The following is a 23,718-nucleotide window of genomic DNA, read 5'->3' as shown; positions in this document are numbered from 1 at the left end:
GCTGGTATGGATAATGTAATTTTTTTAAAATGACTAATAAGTATGCACTTATTAATTTTCTTAGAATGATTTCAATGTTCATAAATACCTGTTTAAATTTGTTACATACAACTTTGTTGAAAGATAAATTCATTTCTATGAAGAAGGATTTACAGTATGAATTAAAAAAATATATTTTAAGAAAACTGGAGAAAACATTAATTTGATAATCGTCTTCATTTTCATGTAATAATTAATTTGATTGTAATTTTATAATAGTTCTGATGTTAATTTATTAGAATGCTAGAACAGTTACATTTTTTACTTGGGCCATTATGCTTTTGAACATATGTTCTTGATTTTAGGTCTCTTTAAAAAAATAATTAATAAATAATTTATTACATGAATATCCAAGGGCAGGAGAAAAGAAGCAAAGGAAAGGACTGGTTTGACGAATAATGTGGATTGATCCAAGAGAAAAGAAACCATATTAATGAACCAAAATACAGATACCATAAAAGAAGATATTCTGAAGCAAGAAAACAGGTGAAAAAAGAAAACACATGGAGTAGAAGCTAGGATCAATAGAAGAAAAGTATGTGAATAAATAAATGAGAAATCTTAATCAGGATGTGAGATAACACAAGGTAAAAACCAGAGAGTAATATGTCAATATAGAGATAAAGAGGAAGCAACTGTACGATACAAACAATTGAGATTAAAGAGGTGGGCCGAATATTTCGATAATCAACAGAAACAACAATGCAATCATGTAACAACAGGTAGGAAAGTAGGATGATAGAAAGGAAGTAGAACCTTCACACACAGAGCTGAAACGTGAAATATGGCAAATAAAAAACAAAACATTGGAGGAGGATATGGTATCACAGCGGAGATATTGAAAAAAGGTGGGCGAGAATTGCATATAAGGATCTGTAGACCGATAAGAAAAATTTGGAATAAAACTGTTACAAGATGATTCGAACAGTGCTGCTGGAGGTGATTTACAAAGTTTTTGCCAGAATAATGAGAAACAAAATGAGACCAATCCATAACCAAGAAGTCGGTGATATTCAAGGAGGCTTTAGGGAGGGGCGTAGTACGACAAACCAGTTTTTCACCTTAAAAATTATTCAGAGCAATAACAAGACCAAAACCTAGAAATATATCTACTTATCATAGATTATTTGCAAGCTTAAGATACAATAGAGAGGAGAACATTGTAGGAGACTTTATAAGTTTTAGTTATCCCAAGAAAACTAATAACTAATCATGAAATTGATTCTGGATGGAACTGAGATAAAAGTATTGTATTGTAAAAAGGAACTCTATCAGGAAGATTCCAGAGAAAAAGTGGGCTGAAGCAGGGAAACCCTTCATCTACTTTTCTTTTTAATTTTGGATAGCAAAGGGTTGTAGAGCAGTGAGGTCTCTGAATAATATTCTGAGATTACTAGATACATTCAGAGCAGCAAAGATACAAATACAAACTAACTAACCAAGAGAGTAGACATGGGGGGAGTGGGAATCAGAAGAAATGGATAGGACAGGAGACAGATACAGGTGTGTAGTGTGATTAGATCAATACATTTATGGGTAAAAGAGTTGTAGTGTAGAGTGACCACAAACCAATAGCATTTATTTGTAAAACTCCCTCTCCAAAGAATGTTACTTAAGTTGTACGATACTGAAATTGTTTACAAAAAGTTTGCTGATTTGGTAATTGCAGATTATTTGTTGCGTAATTTTTTGAATGACAATTTAACTCAGGTTGACAAGTTGAAAGTAATTGAAATTGAGACACATGTTGACTTAATTGAAAAAATTTTTCTGATGCCCAATGAAAAATTTAAAGTTTTTCAAGTCGAGACGTTAAAAGATAAAATTTTAGTCGATCTCTTAAAATTAGGGTTGGCCGGAAAATAAAGATAAATTAAATGAGGAATTAGAAAAGTACTGGGTTCACGGGGAATAAATTATTAGTGTAAATGATGTGCTGTTTAAAGGCTACAAAGTTGTCGTACCAACTTCTTTGAGGCAAGAGATAGTTGACTTAACCATTACACTTTGGTATCGCAAAGTATCAATTTAGGGCAAGGCGGGCTTTGTTTTGGCCAAAAATTAATTCTGAGATAGAAGAATTTGTGAATAACTGCCATACATGTTTAAATTTTAGAAACTCAAACTCTAAGGAACCACTTATTCCTTCTGAGGTGCCGAATAAGGTCTGGGACTCTCTATGAACAGATGTCTATCTCAAGGTGATTGATTATTATTCAAAATTCGTCGAAACTAAACCCCTAAATTAATTAGATAGTACTCATGCAATCAATGCTCTAAAATCAATATTTGCTACTCATGGGAAACCACCTCTCTTAAGATCAGATAATGGTACTAATTTTAGCTCGGAAACTTTTTAAAAATTTGTCAAGGATTGGGGATATTAAACACATAACTTCAAGTCCAACGTAAGCTCAATGTAATGGCTTGGTACAGCGTGCTATTCAATCTTTTAACAATCTCATGAAAAAATGTGACTATGATAGTGAAGGTCTGTATCATTGTAGGTTAGAATATCGTTCAACTCCAATAGATAACAATATTCCATCTCTAACATTTTTACTTTTCAATATGGAAATTAACGGCTTGATTCCTAAATTCAATTTGTTTTATAAAGGAGGGATTAAAGGGAAAGGTTGTCTTAGGCAAAGTGGGGAAAACAGAAAATTTTCTTTGATAAAGGTTCAAAAGTTCTTAAAGACTTTAAATTAGGTGAAAAAGTAAGAATTCAGAATCAAGACAAGACAGCTTGGCAATTTGGTAACGTCATTCAAAAGTTTAATAAACCTAGACCTTATAATGTAAAATTAGATAATGGTAGCGTCATAGAATACAATCTCATTGTTTTTCATTGAAGACTTTAATATGGTTAAGCCTCTTCCAGATATGACTTTTGTAAATAAAACTAATAATAGACCTATGCGTAACACACATCCACCTAAGCATTTTTATAATTATGCCAATTAAGAAATTAATTATTTTTAGTATTTTTGTTAAGTGAAACTTGTAAAAATTGCCTTTTAATGAAAAAAGGGATGTGTAGTGTGATTAGACCTTTAATGTGAAGAGTCGACAACAAAGTCGAGGGTGGACAGACGCAAAACAACGACAAGCTGTCAGGAGTAGCATAGGTGACGGAGGTTGAGAATGCCCGGCAAGGAAATTGTTATTTGAAAGATATATTTGGAAATTTTTTTAATTGTAAAAATTTATTCATGTACCTTGAAGGAAGTATATAGTAGATTATTTCGTAAGTGTATTCACTAAAAATTTTTCTTTTTGTAACAAAATTTTTCTCTTGTTTTCACTAGAAAATAAAAGAATTAAAGCAACTAGTATTTTCCACCAAAGTTTCAATACTTTATGGACTTCCATTTTCTTCTATAGTCAATATCATATTGATCACTTGTTTCACAATAATTAGTGTTTCCAATCAGAGTCAAAGATCATAATTTCTGCTACCACTTATTCTGTTAGCGATTTTTTCTCATCCATATCTGTAAAATATTAATGGTAAATATAAGGTCCATTCCATAGAATAATGGTATTCGTGGCGTACGAGATAGCCGAATGCAAGAATGTTTATCAAACTGTAAAAAATTATAGAATTAAATAGTACTTTTTACTAAACAAACGAATAATTGTTAACTGATGATCAATTTTCGAATTATATTCTTGGATTAATTTCAATAAAAACATTCATCAAATATACTGGGCCTCTCCAAATTTGAAATAATAAAAATTGTATGTGTCTGTTAGGGTACCATACGTTCTTACATAATAATTTCCTATTTAAAATTAGGCAAATTGTACAAATGTAAACCAGACAGAGATATAACCTCTTGTGTGTAAATTATCTCACCACTCCTGATGGGAACCATTAGGATCTATTAATCGTATAGATACAAAGTGTCCCTTATTTACCAACTATTAACGTATCGTCTCTTATTACCTGATTTTTGTCTTATATTGATGTTATCTTAAATGTCAATTTTATAATTAATTATAGTTTTTGTATATGTTAGGATTTAGTTTTTAAGGCGGCTTGTACAGGTATAGAGGGTTCTTAATAGTTTGACATTCTTCTAGTACGGTAGTCAGATCATTGAAACCAAGTTTGATTAATTATTTTCTTGCTTATTGAATAGTTTTTTCCAAAGTAGTGAATTGTGTTGTTAAACTTGTGTATGTTAAGCACCATCACGACGAGACGATTGTTGGTTAGGTTAGATTTGGTTATCAAGTAACAAAGTAGTTTTAATACTTGTAAACCATCATTGGTTAGTCCAGAGATTCCCAAACTTTTTTAACCCTCGGCTCCGTTCCATTACAAACATGGCTTGGCGGCGCACCTAGAATAATTTACCTATTTTGCTTTGCATTACATTATATTTTGAATTTTTCTCATAGTTGATTGTCAACATATTTTTACATAATATAACATATTAAATAAGATTGTTACTACTGTTATAAAAATACACAATTCTGGATTTTAAACTTTTCTCACAGATTGTTGAGTTGCTGACAAAGTTTACCAGGTCAGCTCTTACAGAGGTCAAGAAATAACATTTAACAACATACAAGAGTTGTAATAATACATGATTTACTTCCAAAAATCTATTTGAAATAAACATTAGGAAAACACAACTCCATTTTTTTAAATAATTCTAAAAAATTACTGAACATAAATGGAGTGCCAACTTGCAAAAAATTATACAGATATTAAGTCTATATGTTTTTGTTTCAATGGGAGGGATGCGGTTGTTTGTCTTTTATAAGTTCATTGTATCTGGAAGTAAATTTTGATATAGCCACTCGAATCACTTTTTTAATGTTAAGCTTTGCTCTATACTTGGATTTGATCACTACAACAGCAGAAAAACCACACTCGCAAAGGTAAGAGCTGGCAAACGGAATAACAGCACGCAAAGCCTTCTATCTTAACAGTTAACACTGGAAATTCGTTTGGGATTGGGAGTGAAATTTTGATTTCAGTGATAAATTCCTTGAAAACTCAATCAGCTATTCTGCTTCTTTATTACTGAAGTGTTCAGGCATTTTAGTTTGAAAAGGGTCATTTACCCACTGCTGATCTTTGATTTCATCTTTTGGCAGGTCGTCTTCAAAACAACCCTGTCATTTAGATAAGTGCTCAGTCAATATTTTTTTCATTTCTTCTTTCAGAGTTTAATTGTTTTCTTGTTCAACAATGAAAACATCAAACAATTTCCATTCTTCAAACTTTTTTCCCAAAGCATGAGTTTCTTCTTGAATGCTTCAACTTTTGTAAAATATCTGTATTGTTCCACTGCAAAGATTTGTTAAGAATGTTCAAACGTTCAAAAATGTCTGTCAGGAACGCCAGTTTAATGAGAAAACTTTCATCAAAAAACTTATCAGCAAGAATTTTCTTCACTCAGAAACATGTGGATTTCGTGTCTCAGTTCAAACACTCTTAGCAGAGAATTGCTGACAGATAGACCTCGTGCACTGCTATAGTAGAAAAGCGATGAGTGTTGAGCGCCTATGTCATTTAGTTTAGAAAAAAACCGAACTTTCATTGGTCTGGTTTTGATGAAGTTTATAACTTGTATTATGATTTTTAAAGCTGAACTTAACTCTGGGTTGAACTGTCCTGCTTATAGTGCTTCTCGGTGTATAACACAGTGTGTCCAAACAGCATTTGGTGCTTTTGCCTTGATAGTGGCCTGACATTGACCGGCCTCCATCAGTACACACCCCAACACAGTTTTCCCAGTTAATATCTTTCTTTGTCATAGAACCGTCAACAATATCAAACAATTCTTTACCAGTGGTGCGTTCTGTACAAAACAACAAGTCTTCTATCAATTGTTTTTCATTCACATAACTAACGTAGCTAATCAAATGAGCGTCTTTTTGATTGTCAGTAGTCTCGTCTAATAGAATTAAGAATTCTTTACCTCTCAAACTCTTTATAAGTTGGTTTCTTATAACCTCAGATATTTCATCAATCCTTCTGCATATAGTATTTTTTGAGAGAGGAATTTTAAGAAGCTGTTTCTCTGCTTCCTCAACGACCATTATCTTTGCAATGTCAATAGTAGCAGGTAAAATCAGTTCTTCCGCAATTGTATGTTTTTTTGCATTTTTTGCAATGTCATATGCAAGTTTGTATGAAGCTCAATAGCATTACTGTTAGTTTTGGAATGTTTAGACAAAGAAGCCTTTTGTTTTACTGCCTCCGTTTGATTTCTTTGAAAAAACTCTTCTTTTCCCAACCAAAATATTTAGTTTTGAGTAAAAACCAATCTCTTTGTAAATCTATTGAAATATTAACTGTTATTAGAATAGTGTTAAATTCGTACATAGAAATTATTAAAAAACATATTGTAAATATAAATTTGAAAATAGATTGCTTTAGTCACATTTCGCCACTCGCAATTTTCAATACTAGCTCTCATTGGCGGACATAAAGTAATGTTTGCCAATGGTGGATAATTTTTTCTTGATAAGTGTCTAAAATTGCCAACTACATTGGCAAAACTGATTAGTATTCTTCTCTCTCTGCCAGCACCGAGCGGAAGGATGCGAGCACATCGCTCCGTCACTGACCCTCACCGCGCTTTCCACAATTGAAAATGATTACAACGACAACAACACCACGATCCAAAGGATTATGTCCCCCTTTCTTGCAGTGACACTGAAGATCGTCTGCAGGTGTAGCATCTTCAGGTGTCCATTGAGGTAACAGTGCCCTGACAGGACTCCTGTTAGTCTTTGTACGTTTCTCTTGCTTAGGTTGAAACATTCAGCAGCATTCTCTGGTTATAACTTCCAAGGAGCATCTTTGCCTGTCTAAGCCCCTTTAGATTGTCCCAGTAACTGGTTTTACTCATATCTACCTTATTTTCCTATGCTTTCTCTATTTTTAGGGGTTTGTCTGTGTGTGTCCCGGAATCCATTGTAGGGTAACATTTAATTTTTCTAGTCAATCTCAAACGAGTTTGGATTTTATGACATTGGAGCTTAGAGCTCTAATGGCTGCGTGGCTATGGACCAGGAGTCTCGAAAAGGTTAAATTAATAAAAACAGTGTGTTTAAAATATTTTTATTGATCTGCTGAAAGTTTAACAAGCTCAGAATATATAAAAATTCCTGATAGGCGAAAGGCTGCAAAATGACAAAAATTTGCTCAAGTAATTAGACAATTTATTACCCGTTTTAGCGAATTAATATAATTGATTATTCCGAAAAAGTAGCACTTTAAAATATTCCTAAAATTAAAATATTGTAACGACTTGGTAGAGAATCTTATATTAGGCACTTAATGTATATATTAAAAATATCAAAACAACTTGTATATTGTGTATAGTAATTTTTTTCCGAAATAATCAATATTATTTTTTAAATATAAAAAGGGACATACTAAGTACAATTATAACGATACTATCATCTAAGCTCTTAACTCAACTAGAGACTTAGCTTCTTGCACCTCTGGTTTCCTATGGGTTCCATCACAGAATGGACGGTTCTTGGTTTGCTTGCAAACACAAAGTGAATATTCTTTAGTTTCAGGTACCATGAATTTGACAGGTCTGGAACAATAATTATTTATTATTATCAAAATACATTCCATAGTAAAATCATGATTGATTAGGCTAGAATTTGTACTTTAGGTGTTTTTATTGACTTACGGTGACAATATTTTTACTTGAAATAAAGTAATTTTATGGTTGATCGCAATTTATCAATAATTTTTGCTGTTGTACATGTACATTTATTAAAATGGTTAATTTTAGTCTAAGTATGAACCAAATTATAATTTAAACCTTGAAGAGTATGCAACAGTTTTAAGCGGTACACAGAATGAACGTGAACATGACGCGCTGTAGCCGAATTTAATGCTGCAGAGAATGAGCGAGAACATGACGCTGGTCCGCGAGTAAACATAACCTGCTTGTATGTAAAGGTGACAAAGATTTTTAAGCGGTCATGGACGATTTTGAATCATTTCTAATTCATTATATACTTACTCTACTGTACGAAATGTGTAGAGAAATATATACAAAGCGAAGTTTGAATAGAAATATCTGCAGTTACTTTACTAAAACATATCTTTAAAGAGAGACTTAACAAAACATTCAATAAGAATGCATGTACATTTTGAGAGTCGATTAAATTTAACTCTGTTGTAAGCACCCTTTTGTCTTCCAAGCAAAATTACCGTTGGTTCTAGGAAGTGATTTCAGATATTTTTCTCAAGGAGTTAGTCATCAGTTTTTGTTATGGAGTTTTCAAATGGGTTATTTTTTTATAACATTCTTGTATCCAGTTGACTGTTTGTTATATAAACACTTATTTAATTTATAATTTTATCTGCCGCTTTAATTACCACTTATAACTTCAAACTACATAAAAAAGTAATGTTATGTTTTTGACATACTGCGACGTTCAACGCGTTAAAAAAAGAGTTGGTTAACTTCAATGTCAGGAGCGCGGTTATTGTGTGCATTATTACAGTTTCTCAACAAGTTCAACTAAATTTGAAATTCATGAACGTCTACAGCTCGTTATATTCGCGTCCATTCAGAGTACTGCATTAGTGTGGCTTGGAAAAGGTTTCTTATAACTGAAAAAACGATTTCATATGGTAAGATTTCTAAAGCATTGAAATTCCAAGAAGAAATCAAATAAAGTCAAGACTATGGAAGTGTTAACTAATAAACGATTTTAGTTACCTAAACGCCAAGAAAAAGATTTGTTACTTTAACTTCGCCAAGATTATTCGTGTCATTATGTCAACAAGATACAAATAAAACTACAATGAGTAGCCAACTCTGAAAGTTCAATTTAAGGCGATGAGTGCATGCAACTCCACCCCTGTTAACCTCAACACAACTATTTGTTTGTTAGAAATAATTTGGGAGATGAAGACAACTAGTAGTCGAATGTAATATTAGGTGAAATCAAATTTTGCCAATTTGCAAATGACTCGAAGCATGCGTATGGTGGCATCTCAGTAGAGGTATCTGTTGATATTAATATGAAAGACCACACAGATATGATCATTGAGAAAAGTTATCTTAATGCCCACCAACCACAATTTATACCCATATCTTTAGGAGGAGGGGAAAATGTTATACAAAATTATAAAAATAGTTAAGTCAGCTAATAGCCTTAATCTTAATCTAATAAAACCTCTTTGGGGTGTAATTAACAGCTTCATCAATTAACCTAACCATATACATAAGATACAACGTCACTCAATAAGTCGTGTTACTGACACACAGATGGCGCTGCAATTGTCAAATTGAAGTGACATTTACGAAGTACCACCTTTCAAACGACTATGTGTGAAATTTCATGACATTTCGAGTGGTCACAAAAAAGTGACTGCTATTTAAGTGAAGCTACTTTTGTTATTTTCAAAACAATTTCGTGTGTTAATTTATAATTGTTTCTTGATGATGAAAAAAATACTGTAAAAGCTCATCAATATTTTCAAAAGTGTTATCCGGACTCTGCTCCATCGCAAAAAATTATTTGTTATTAGTTTCCCGAATTTAAACGTTGTCGTACAGACACCGATGATGATAAACGTTCTGGTTGTCCAATTGAGGTGGTTACTCCAGAAAACATAAAAAAGTCCACAAATGGGTTATATCTAATCGTAAATATTTATTGCATGAGATAACTGAGGGTGGATGCCGTGTTTATTCACAGTCGATCAAAAACATCAATATGTTGAGGATTCAAAGCAGTGTTTAGCCATTTTTACAGATAAAAAATCAGATTTTTTGCTTTGATATGTGACAATAGATGAAACGGATCCATCACTTCACTCCGGATTCAAAACAATCATCATCTGAGTGGACTGCAGCAGGTGAACTACGTCCGAAGCATTCAAAGGCACAACAGTCAGCTGAGAAGGTTATGGCTTCAGTATTTTGGGATACGCATGGACTATTGTTCATTGGTTATCGTCAAAAGGGAGAGACAATCAATAGCGAATACTACATAGAGTTGTTGGATCGTTTGAATGCAAACATCAAGAAAAAACGGCCCCATATGTCGAAGAAAAAACCACTGTTTCACCCAGACAGTGCACCGATTCACAAGTCGATGGCAACGATGGTTAAATTTAACGAATTACACTTTGAATAGCTTCCTCATCCACCGCATAATCCAGATCTGGCTCCCAGTGACTAGTGGCTATTCTCTGATATCAAAAAATACTTGCTGGTAAGAAATTCAGCTCAAATGAAGAAGCAATTGCTGAAACTGTAGCCTATTTCGAAGCAAAAGACAAATCCTTCTACAAGCACGGCATCGATAAGTTAGAATTATTATATTGCTCTTGAAGGAGATTATATTGATAAATAGAATCGATTTTTGGCAAAAAATTAGTTTTTCTTAGTTAGTCACACGACTTATTGAGGGATGTAGTATCTCTAAGACTCATTGAAATACGGAAACCTTTTGACCAAAATAAAATCTGTCTGGCTGTTAGGTCCCTTTTACTCATGGGCAATACTATGCTAAGAAGTCAACATCATGTGGCCGATGTAGCATGCAGCATTCTATTTTAACACCGAAGCTACATCACGCTCAGATAATTTTCGAAGCATCGTGCTACCTTTGGCATGTTTTTGGTTTACTTACTTGGTTGATCGAGGGATAGACACATAGAGTATGGCTAATTAGGGATTTTTAGCAGCAGATTATTTAGTACTAAGCCATGCACGTAGACAACGGAAGAAGAAACGTTGTTGGAAAAGAATATTATTTTAGAATGGTCTAGGGAATAGTTGGCTCACAAATTTAAGAGCAGATGCAGTGCTTTATTCAATGATTACCAGAATATCAAATGAGGACTTTGAAACAATTAATTACAACATATATTCACAACTACCAAGATAGGTTCAGTCCAATCGAGTATAAACTGCAACGATTCACAGGCGAACTATTTTTTGGTAGATCCAGAACGGTTTTCTATTGGTGAGACGATTATACTCTCTTCATTTAAATCGTGAAACATCACGTTTCATTCCATAACCGATTATTTTTATCAATTCAGTTTGTTGGTACTATTTCGCCAAAATCTTCACTTTTCAAAACATATATAGACAAAACATAACTTAGAAACTGTTTTGAGGCACCAAAAATCTTGTATGGAAATCATCGTGTTCGAATATAAGCTACAACAGTCTACCACATTGACGCTTGGTAATTCCATATCGCACGATTCTTGCACCAATGTGCGACATTTTTAATCATTGTAGCAAGCGGCCGTGTGGCATGCCGCATAGTGTTGCCACGGTGTAAAAGGGCAAAAATAATAATTTTTGTATGAACGCCAAAAACATATACAGACACACCATTAAAGTAATGCATTATAAGTTATCAGATTGATAAGTTAAAAAGTTGGGCTTCTTATATAATTAGTCGTTTATTTTTGTGACAATGGAAAATTAAATACATAATTGAATCAAAGCAAACAAACTGCTAGAAAAATAAAGGTTATCTCCATTTTATCTAAGACAAACACTTGGTTTTTACCTATATTATTGTAAAAAATAATTTTATGTTAATTAATTTTATTTATACTAGTAGAGAAAGGTACTTTATCTAATTTAATAATCTATTAATAATAATCAGACATATCTCTATGTAATTTTCATTTCCTAAGAATGTCTGAAAGAAGATAGTAAACCTCTTTTTTTTTCCACACTACCGGTCAAAAGTTTGTTCCACCTCAAAATCCATTCCTTTAATTTCAAAATAATACACTTTAACAAATTTCTCGTGGTCGAAATGGTTTCTGACAAACCAAAAATAATAGTGTTCGTTACTTGTTTACTTTACACGAGCGCATGTTTATATTTTGTCTGGGAATGCAATCTAAAACTTGCAAGCACTGGCTGACTTACTAATTATCCTTCCACTGTGACTCATTTCTTCGGTGTTTATTATTGTAGATTAGTCCCAGTTAGCTCTGTGAGACGCAAGAGTGTGCCGTGATTTATACTTTCTAGACCAAGGCACTTTTTTGTGAAGGGTAAAACCAAGGAGCATTAAATCTTCATAGTCTAGGTAAAACTAACCGTACCATTGCCGCCAAATTAAGAATACCTCGACTTACCGTGAGATACGAAGTTATAAAATATTCATCCACTAGGAGCTTTGCCGATAGAAAACGTTCAGGGCGGTCTCGAAAGGCCACAACTGCTGAAGATAAACGGATTGTTGATCAGTGAACGTGATCGAAGACTAACGAGTCCAAAGATAACAGCTTAGATAAATTAATCTAGGGATCTGCCTTTGAGTACTTCTAGAGTTAAAAGTAGATTGAGATGAGCTGACCTTGTTGGAAGCCTTGTGAAAGAAGTGAAAATAAAATTAAGGGGTTGCAGGGGCTGAAGAACATAAAAATTATACGCATGAAGAATGGGAGAGAGTTTTATGGAGTGATGAGTCAGAGTATGAATTTTTTGGGTCTAAGGGAAGAGTGTTGGCTGCGCAGGTCAAAGGAAGAGCGGATGTTAGATCTACGTGTAATCTCGAATGTAAAATACGGCGGAGGCTTGGTGATGGTTTCGGGATGTTGTGAAGGAAGGGCGTCATAATTTTTCTATTTATCAGAATATGAATTGTATATTATAACATATATGAGCTCCTAGTCTTACTTCTGGAGGTGTGCATAATAATTCATCTTCACTTTCAAAATCTTTTTCAGCTCAAAATGAACAATAGTTAGGTATCAACTTAATTTGAGCTGGTTAATAAGTATTCAAGTGATTCACTAACAATGGAATGTACAACACTACAAAGCCACTTTGATAGTGCGACCAACTAGTCATTGAAAGACTGTGGCCGGTTCTGTGGCCAGTATACCTCTTCATCTCGCAAAATTTTCGAAAATTTCTTAAATCGAAAATTATACTAGCTTACCCTGATTAGAAAATAGAGATCTTAACCATCATGATGCATTTTGTTTTGAAAACGAAGTAGTTTTCCAAGAGTTTCCAGAGAGCAGTTTCCTTGTGCACCTGGAACGTAAATTGGCCTGAATCCGCACTGGCGGGAATTCGCGAGCAGATGGTGGGGCTTTCGGCTTTGATGGAGATTTACTCAGAAATAGTGCCTCCAACGAAAAAATGACAGAAGAACTTTTTTTGCTCCACATTTTTTGTTGTGGTAGTTCTTTCGAATTCCCCTTCGTTTTCGAGTTATTTACGTTTAAAATTTTTTTGAGTTGATAAGTTCAAACGTTTCGAAAACCCATGCCCTCAATTTTGTTAAGAGTCCTTCGAAAAGAAAATAATTTCACGAGTACATTAACGCAGATTGTATTGAGAATCTGTGAGGTGGTTCGCTTCTTTTATTGGTTCATTTGTATTTACGCCATAATATACCATTTTAAGAAATATATACAAACAAGAATATACAGATAATGAAATGTTATTTTGAGGATCCATACAATCAACAAATACTTAATTGACTTTTGTGTGCTTATGCATATAGGCGTTGGATTATTTAAAAAAATTGTATTATAAATGCTATATGCTTGCTGTTGTGTTTTTCCTCGTTTTTGATGCTGATAAATTTACAAGCTTATCACCTTCAATTCTAATTATGTTGATAACGAAATTAACTTGATAAAAGAATAGTTTGGAAAGAAAATTCAAGTACTACTTAAACTTATTGTATCTTACATAATATATAGTAACACATTTAATTGTTTTCAAATATTTTACACAATGTATTTTGTTGAAATGTATCTTTTTCGCAATACAGAACGAAATTATATGTATTTTACAACTAGTTTCACTTTCAGTTCAAATAACCTTCATTACATAAATAATGCACAAGCAACTGATATAATTAAATAAACAGGGTGTTCGATAAAATTCGTACAATATTTTCTTATTATCCATATTAGAAAAGCAAGAAAAATATTGATATAATACACACTAATTCAAAATATTTGCTTCACCTTGTTTTGGATAATTTTTTATTATAATTCTTCCAATATCAATTAAAGATTATAAAAACCCTTGCCGACAATTTTGTTTATTCTACCATAGGCGTAGATACCTCATTTTGTAAATTTATTATTTTTATAAATACTTTTGAAAAGGTGTATGCGAGAAAGTATTCGTTAAAAGGCAATCGAATCATAATAAATTAGAGAGATCAACTTAATTGTAGTCCTACTTGGAACTTGGAAAAAAAATATCATTATACCTCGTTAACTTGCTACAACTGAATATTAAATTATAAAACGTGAATAGACGAGTAAAATCTATCTGCCTTTAAGGGAGTTTGGATTAAACAGGGCATCAGACATGAACGGAGCCCTTTTTTGTACCCCATTCATTTTTTTATTGAATTGATTTGATTGAATTATGAAGAGTTGTAAAGAGGTTGATACCACATACGCATCTTCTTCTTTTGGAGACTGATTACATTTTCGTAATTCTGATTTTACTTTTACCCATATAGGATTAAATAACAGTAAGCAATTATTTGTTTGTTGCGCCTTTTTTTACGATCGTGGACAGGAATAGGAATATTTTTTTCAAACAAATGCTAAAATGTGAGCTTTGTTACTAGTACTATTTAGTATCTTAAGTAGTTGTAGCGAGTGGTGGAATGCGTTGTCCATAACGATTACTGAATAGAAATGCATTTATGTTAACGATTCGATGTTTTCATTGGTAAACCATGGAGATATTGAGTCCACGTGGACTGACGGTTTTTTAGATGTTTACCGAATTTTATGCGGAGATTATGAGTGTCGCCCGTATTTATGAAATACTGTCGTCTGCAATTGATATTGGAAGAACTATAGCTTTTATATAATTTCAAATCGATCCTAGTTGGATTGTGGGCGGTCAATCATCGTTGCGTACATACACCTTCTGATACGCTCGTCGTGCTTCATTTGAAACTACCAAAGGTCGATGTCTTTTGGAAAGTTATAGACACAAAGCAAGCTACTGAGGTATGTGATGGGAACACTTTTAGCTATACCAAAAATGGATTCTGATTGGTAGATTTCCTGATTTCAATTTGGTGAGCGAATCTGCATCATTGTTGTTCTTGTTGCCAAATGAGCGAGACAGTTTCAGCCATTATGGCCTCTGCTTTCTGAGCAGATTGTGTTTCTATGGCGTTGATTGAATATTAGAAGTCGACATTCTTTCACATTGGATACTTTGGATTGGAATATAATTATGTTTCTCAAGTGAGAAAAATTCATTAATTTTGTGATACCTTCCAGAAGCCCTGTGAAGCCCTTGTTGATTCCATACCAGGCAACAATCCACTATCGTATTTACACATCTTTGCATCATCGTAAGAATTTAATAAAATCAAATTTGAATATAACTTGTAGAGTAAGAAACAATAGAATATAATATTTTTATCAATTCCTACTTTAATATTGAGATGAATTATTTTATTTACTGCTAATATCCACTAAGTTAGAATTCGTAATCATAATACCATATTCAAAGTATTGACTGATATCTGATACACAGATGAAACTTCTAAACGACATTTGTACTAGAAGTGAGACTTTTCAATGTGATTTTAATTTTCAACACTTTCAATGGAAAATACACTAGAAACAAAATGTTTGAAAATCATCCAGAAATCATACCAGAAAAAAACCAATATTTCCTGAAGAAAAGCTGACAATAAAATGTTCTGAAGACATATAAACCAAAATGCTGAGTAGGAGTTTTCTAATCAAGAGCTCGTCCTGTAGAAAAATTTTAAAAAATCAAAAATATTTCGAGGAAATTTTGGTCAACTTAATAAACTCCAAACACATTTTAACAAAATTAATATCCAGCCTTTGGAATTCAATTTAAAAAAATTGAACTGAAATATATTTATACCAATAGTTGGAGAAAAATTTAATTTCCATATCCCCAGCATTTGGACTGTTTTTCTGTATTTCTTCACAGTATTAATTTTTATTTGTTAATTCGGAAGAAAATACAGAGAAACTCTACAAGAAAATAGAATTCAGCTCATAGGGGGCAAGTATAATATAGTTTAAATTCCTTAACACACATAGAATAAATTGCTGAATCATTAAATTTTGTTATCACCAGACATTGTTATTTCCATTAGAAATAGTTTTTGCTTATATTGTACCGAGTAAATTATTAACAAATTGGTTTTCCAAACCTTCAGCACCACACTGACTACTCTACTTTCATTAGAACCATCCTTGGAGATATAAATTAGGGACATTAAAAGGGCTTATACACAGAGTTCAACGTCTAAGTAGTTAATGGTTACCCAAGAGAGCTGGTAGGTAGATGTATTATAAATTTTCTTACATTAGAGGATTGTCGGGAAAACTTTGAAACTGTTTCAAAACGAACTCTTCAAATAATAGTGATTCTATCCAATAAACAAAGTGGGCAACTTATTCACACATATCAAAGGCAAATTACCTAAGCTCCAGCATTCCAATGTGAATCAGAAAATAAATTGTTTAGACTGCAATAAGAGTTACATCGGTATGACTAAGCAGTAATTGAAATCCAGAATATACCAGCAAGAATATGATTGTCGAGAACATAATAAGATCAAAAAAGATAATGGCTAATCTCGGGGTTCAATATAATATTTCTTTGATTGTTTCATCCAATTTCATTAATTGTTGATAGTAAACATTAGAATTAATCGTTTGGTTCTGGTAATCCCACCAAACTGACAGCAAGAGGTTTTTTGTTGTTTTTCAGCTTTTGATGTGGTTTGTGCTGGTTTATAGTGTTTGCTTCATGATCGTTTTCGAACTATATCAATGTACAGGGCCCATTTTTCATCACCAGTTATAATTCTTTTCAAGAAAGGATCGGTTCCTTTTCGTTTAAACTGCATATCGCAAATGTTGATTCTTTGCGTTAAATCAATTCGTGAGCTACCCAAATATTAAGCTTCTTAACATAGCCTCTTCGCAACCTCTCGAACAGTTATATGACGATTCTCTTCAATTATGACTTTGATTTGGTCACAATCACTTTTAGTAGGCCAACCAGAACGTTGTCAATCTTTGAATTTTTTATACCAATTCTGACACGTGCGTTTTGTTAAGCAGTCAGCACCATAAACTTCTCATATTTTTTTGTGAGTCACAGCAGTTTCCTTTTCTTTACAGAAATAAAAAAGTTCGTTTCTGCACTTCATTTAAAATAAACCCACAACTAATAGCTTTAATAAAAATCACGCACTAGTTGCTTCTAAAGTTACGTCAATGTGACCAGGTGACCAGTATCACAGGATAAACAGCAAAGTATAGCACTAACATAAGTTATTTAAAAATGAAGCGAGGCTCTCCATCAGTAAAAAGCGAAAGTACTTAGTTAGTTGTCAACCTTATAGTTGTACTTTGAATGTATTGGTTTAAATATATTAAGAGAGAAAGAAAAGAAAGAAAATGTTATATTGTATGTATGATGTATTTTAAGAGAAAAAAAAATTAATAACTTATTATAAATATTTTTTATTCATTAAAACACTCACCTTTGCCAGATCCATTTGAAGATATTCAAGTGAGTTCCATCACAGAAAGGTTGGTTTTTACTTTGTCCGCAAAGACACCACCAATATACTTTCTCTGAAAAACAAATCGAAGTTAATACCCACTATAATGTCACACACCCTAAGTGATATCAAGTTAATTATTAACGAAAACTAACGTTTATAACTTTCTACTTAAAGTTTTGACATTCCATCTTCCATCCTTCTTTTACATCCGATCCTATTTTCTTCAAAACAGTCAGAAGAAATCCGAGGGTTCAATAGATATATAGTAATAAGGACAAAAAATGAAAAAAATAGAATAATTTAAGAAAAAACCTGTTTAACAATATTGAAACAAGTGAATTGCGACCAATCAACTAACCCAGGAGTATTAAATCAATGTTGAAAACAATCTAGGATATAAACGTGATGTCGCTGCGTACCATAATAGGTTCGTTCCAACCCATCAAAAAACCGTCCTTGGTACGGTCTTTTCGATACTTTGTTGATAGCAAGTACTATTACAAGAACCGTACATAGTCGGAGATTGCGCAGAAAATATCTATAAACGCTTCCAATAACCGTTCCAAGAACGGTCCCGACTAGCAGGTTGGAACAAACCTTTAAGTTTTAGTTTATACCGGGAAGTAGAGTCCACCCTATTTTCATAAATATGTCATATCAATATGGTCATTAAAAATGGGGAAATTAATATTGTCAATGTTTTTTCAGTACATTTAGATAAATATTAGACCTAAAATGTACGTATTTTTATTGGGAACAACATACAAAAAGGATTTCCTTTATTTCTTTTTCCTTTGTAATGTTCTGTGAATTTAACAATTATTTAATTACTTTATTTGTTTCTTGTTAATGAAAGTATAACTCTTCCAATATCAACTGCAGAAGACAGTTATTAGAGAAACAACAAATATTTCATAAATACGCACGGCACTCATAGCAAATTTAGAAATGAAAAATACTGTTTACTCCTTGTATAAAATTCGGAAAATATTTAACAAACCGTCAGTCCACGTGGACTCATCATCTCCACTGTTTACCAATGAAAACAGCGAATCGTAAACATAAATGCATTTCTATTGGTCGAAGCTGTCAGAAGTCGTATGTACATAATTTCTTCGAAACATTCATGCCAGACAGTCTGCGATAAGTAGTGGCGTTGCTTGGTGAGATTCATTTAATTCATAAATTTCTTTAAATAAATAGAAATATGGCGTTCTTCAGACCATGGGCGAATAAAGACAGTTAAATTGCACAGTGTAGTGAGAATAAAGACAGGTATGAATTTCATAGTAAAAATTTAGATATACCAACACAGCAAGTTATTTTAAATATATTCGAATGTTTAAAAAAGTAAAATATTCAGCATTCTGATAACGCAGATATAACAAGAATTGCTGAATTAACTGGAGTAAATAAATTTTCCATTTATCGAGTAGTCACGAAAGGAGTTACTGTGGATAATTCACAGAACTTAAAAACATGTAAAGAAAGCTGAAATCAGTGGACAAAGCTACTCAAGATTTTATATGTAGGATAATTTACAAGAACAGGGTCGCGACATTAGAAGTAATACAACAAAATAAAATTATACCAGTTTAGAAACATTGCGTCAAATTTTGTCAGCATGTGGATCGTTTGACGGCGAAAAGATTATTTGCGTCAGATAAAAGACTACCGAAGTTCTAATAGACATATAATTTATCCAGATGAAACATGTTTTGATGTAGTAAATTTTGGTTGGGTTGACAATAGTAAAAATTGCTGTTTGTATGGGCCATGTTCTAAAGGGAAACGCATTATAATTATTAGTATCTGTTAAAAAAACTCTGCAGCTGATTATCATGAAGATATGAGTTAATATGGGCATACGTAAAATCAGAATTATGAAAATATAATCACTTTCCAAAACTGAGTAAAGAGTTTGTAGAACAAAAAAGAAGATGAGTATGTGGTATCACCCTATTTACAACCCATCATAATTCAATCAAAAAATGACTCTATCTCAGACGATTCCGACTACCATTATTTTTTATAAAAATACTTTGGAATTGAAATGTTTTTTTTTTCTTCTTTTGTTTTATTTGCAAAGAATTAATTTTCATTTATGGTTTTTGCTTTGAAATTTAGTTTTCCAGAAAAAAAAGGAATGGGGTACAAAAAGGGCTCAGTTCACGCCTGGTGCCCTATTTAAACTAAACTACCTTACAGGCAGGTATATTTTACTCGTCTATTTACGTTTTAAAATTTAATATTCAGTTGTAGCAAGTTAGCGAGGTATAATTCAATGAATACTTTCTCGCATAAGATATACATATTTTTAAAAGTATTTATAAAAATAATAAATTTATAAAATGAGATATCTACGCCCATGGTAGGTCAAACCAAATTGTCGACAAGGGTTTTTATATCTTATATCTTTTTTTTATCAAAAAATTGCTGAAAACGTTAATTTTTTTCTATTTTCTATCAATTAGAGACAACAAGAAAATTTCAACTTTTTAGAATATTTAATAATTTGTAAAAATTGTTTAAATTTTGAAATTCAATTAATTTTTTCAAAATTTTTTAAACTGTTTTTAGTAGCAAATAATTGCCCTTTGGCACCACAATTAAGTGTCATATGCCGCTTATATACTTCAACTGCATAAGGGCAATTAATGTTTTTGTATAGTTTTTCTTTTCTGAAGTACCTTCATTTTGTAGTCGTTGGTTCACTACCTACATAAGTCAAAATCATATTAACCCGTTTATTATCAATCCAAGTAACGGCAACAACACTAACTTTGTCAAATGTAGCAACCTTTTCAATGAAAAATCCACGTTATTCTTTTTTCAACTCCTTTTGTGGCGACGTATCTATATTAGGAACTGAGCACTGTACCTAGAGGCAAAAGTCTTCGTAAGATGTACCTAGAGCTTGTGGCTATTTAACCAATTATCAAAAAAGATCTTATGATTAACACATCTTGGTACTGTTTCAATATGACGAGTCACGACTATGGCGCTAACATTCAACTCTGGTGCACCTTCAGAACGAGTATTACATTGATCACCAGCGAAAATATCAAAATCATAACTAAATCCTAAAACTCCACTAAGAAATTGATTCTTATATCCCCATTTAAGAGGCTTCACTGGGTTGTATTGTTTCAGGTTATGACGAACCTTTGTAGGGATTATCTATTCATCAACCACATATATTCCTCTTTGGGCACTAGCAAATGCTGCCTAATGCCATCTAAAAGTGGGTGCACTTTGAATTATGATCTGGCCTGCACAAGGGGATATAATTATTGTTGTCATTGAAGTGTATATTTCTTTTAATTATTTCAAATCTATTGCATGTCATAGTTTTGGAAATTTGTGGCTGTCCTAAAGTCTTGTTCCAGTAATATCGTGAAGCAGGTAATTTCACTATAGACATGAATATTACAATGCCAATAAATTTCTCCATTTCTTGTTTGGTTATTTTAGCGGGTTTGTTTATGTTGTCTTGTAGAGAATTTAAATTAGACAGATTTGTTATAATTTGTATCAGATCCTAAGGAAATAAAAATGAGAAAAAATTTGCCGGGGTTTCATGTTTTTAAATAAACTCTGGTTACTGCGTGGCTCCAATGTGTATAGTTATTGCTTGTGCAATATAACATGAAAAAAATATTAAACCTGGTAGACCAAATATGGTTTTATATGCAGTAGAGGGTTGAGGTAATAATTGACTCAGCATTATTTAAATAATTCTAAAATTAGACTTGTATTCTAGATGGTATACACAAAACTGTCAATAATTTTGTGGGACATCACTTTTAAGAAAAAAAAATATTCAAAATAATAATAATACATATAAACAAAACAATTTCGAATATTTGATAAGCTTAAATAAACAAAAACTAACTTTTATGATAATGTATTTCTAGAGAATCTATCAGTTAAATTTATTGAGCATTTTGCTTGATGCCTACTAATACTGCACATATTATAAAATGCTAGTCAATGTATTTGCCAAATTAATTGCTCCTCCCTAGAGAGGGAAAGTACTTTTCTAACATAAAGAGGAAAAGTGACATTTATAGAAAAAATATATCGTCACGCCCTAAAACACATCAGATGCGTTCATTAGTCTGGTGTAGAGTAGGAATATGTATCAACCAAACAATTTCTTGCAAAAAAGCGAAAAGTTTTGAACTAAATTATGAGAGTCACTGAAGTTGATGAAAATGATTGTAATCAGCCAAGTACAAGTACTTCTGGGAGATATCTGCTGAATAATGTTTTTAATGAAAATATCACAAAAACTGCGTTGGCTCCAACTTCCAGTGGTTTTCAAATAACTCAAAATTCTGCATTTAAATTAGTATAAATAATAACTCTACCACAAATTAAACATTTGTGGGATGGAAGACTGAAAATAATGTGCCGTAAGTTATATAGTACCTACTTTTTAATTTTTTTTTTAAATAAATTTTGTTTCTAAGTTTCATAAATAAATTATTTCGGAATGACTCTTCCTCTTGAGAATGAAATGTATACTTACTTTGAATAGAGGTAGGTAGAAAATTCTTTTATCAATCTATGATAACTGAAGTCAAATTTATTTTATAATATGGCATTATTAAATTCTAACAATAAATGGAAAAACATTTCAACACTGTTAATTTTCATAAAACCAATAAAAACCATTATACTATTTAATCTCATGATGAATGATTAAAGTTGCAACCTAAATAGTAAACTACAACCCAAGGTCAGAAAGTTGGATTTCCCAGTATATGCGGATAAAATTATAATGACTAATTATATTTCTCAGATTAAATTTAAAATTCATAAATAATTCCTCCATACTTAGGTCAATTTTGGGAAATGGCTAAGAATTTGAAATATTTTTTCCTATCTAAATATTTTCATATTTATGAAGTGACATCATTGGGTGTATTGCTATTGTATAGTGCAGAGTGCAACTTAACTGAAGGGACAAAAAAACTGATTACCATAGCATAACCTCCAGACATAAAATAAACTAATTATTACATAGTCACCATTTTGGTATGAATTAATTTATATAAAAACAATCAGTGCATTGAAGGTATATCTATAACATCATACCAAATAAAAAAAATTAACATTACTTATGAATTAATACAAATTAGTATATATTAAAAAACAATACCAAAAAAGATTATAAATACCTGCTTGTAATTCGAGTTTTATTGGTTTCTTATCATTAATAACTCCATTAGTATATTTTTCATGAGATTTAATAGTCTCTTCCTCTAGTACGTTCTTAGGCGGTGCTGGTGGTTCAGTAGAATACATTGCCTATAACATTCAATTGTTATTTTATTTATAATGAATTCTATAGTATCTCTTACCTTTGGAACTAGACTTAACCTACTTCTAACCACCCTCGAAAGCATCATCCTAAAATAAAATTTCTTTTATTATTTTTAAATTCTAACTGGATCGCTTGTACAAATCACTGCGTATAATTAACTGTCTGCTGCATTCTATATATCATAACTTTATTTTATGATAGGTATAATATGAAAAATTATCGTTTTTAAAAGATTTAGTTCTTAGGTAATGAAAATAAATCCTAAGCTAAATATTATTTCACTAAATTATAGTAAGCTTTGTGTACCTTGCCTAGATTTTATCTGAAAACTGTAAATAGAATACACAAAGCATACACTTTGCTACTAATATAAATTTCAGTCTGCTACATTAATCAACCGTTTCCTATGTCTGGCCAACAAATCCACCCAATAATTATTACACTGTTGCCACATTTCAAAATAATTTTCCTCAAAAAAAGATAGACAACACTAAATACTTGCCTGCAAAACATATCATATAAATAGTTTGTCGTAAACATAGACAAAGTAATACTAGACTGCGCTTTCAATAAAATTCATGTCCCAATATTAGAATGAGATACAAAAAAAGTTACGGAAAAGCTAATCTGTCAAGTGCTCCTATTAATTTCTGTACTCTTTCTACCGTTATATTTTTCAATATATGTATGTAATACAGTTGGTATGGGAAAAACAGTCCTTACGTTACAGTGTCGACAATATTCATTTTCTCTCTCGTTCGTGTCATTTTATCTATACTGCGCATTCTTGAGAA

The 23,718-nt window shown here is 32.1% G+C and overlaps 1 protein-coding gene across 1 annotated transcript; it reads right to left on the bottom strand.

The window, feature by feature from the left end:
• Nucleotides 1–7,113: 7,113 nt before the first annotated feature.
• On the bottom strand, nt 7,114–23,353 carry LOC130895379 (CDGSH iron-sulfur domain-containing protein 3, mitochondrial-like). Its single transcript, XM_057802623.1, has 5 exons — nt 23,231–23,353; nt 22,962–23,010; nt 22,779–22,908; nt 17,569–17,662; nt 7,114–7,616 (listed from the first exon to the last, which is right to left on the bottom strand). Exons 2-5 carry the CDS (start codon nt 23,007–23,009, stop codon nt 7,475–7,477), a joined length of 414 nt encoding a protein of 137 aa, XP_057658606.1. The 5' UTR covers nt 23,010; nt 23,231–23,353; the 3' UTR covers nt 7,114–7,474.
• Between the last annotated feature and the right edge of the window lie 365 nt (nt 23,354–23,718).

This window comes from Diorhabda carinulata, chromosome 6 (genome assembly GCF_026250575.1).
Source record: "Diorhabda carinulata isolate Delta chromosome 6, icDioCari1.1, whole genome shotgun sequence".
In the NCBI taxonomy this organism is placed as follows: Eukaryota; Metazoa; Arthropoda; class Insecta; order Coleoptera; family Chrysomelidae; genus Diorhabda; species Diorhabda carinulata.
This window is presented reverse-complemented; position numbering and strand designations above follow the sequence as displayed.

Excerpts from the sequence above, each read along its gene's own strand:
- LOC130895379 (XM_057802623.1), bottom strand. The coding sequence starts at position 23,009 with ATGATGCTTTCGAGGGTGGTTAGAAGTAGGTTAAGTCTAGTTCCAAAG. Across the intron at positions 22,909-22,961 it reads GGTTAAGTCTAGTTCCAAAG|GCAATGTATTCTACTGAACC; the intron begins GTAAGAGATACT and ends TGAATGTTATAG. Across the intron at positions 17,663-22,778 it reads AAAACTCGAATTACAAGCAG|AGAAAGTATATTGGTGGTGT; the intron begins GTATTTATAATC and ends TTTGTTTTTCAG.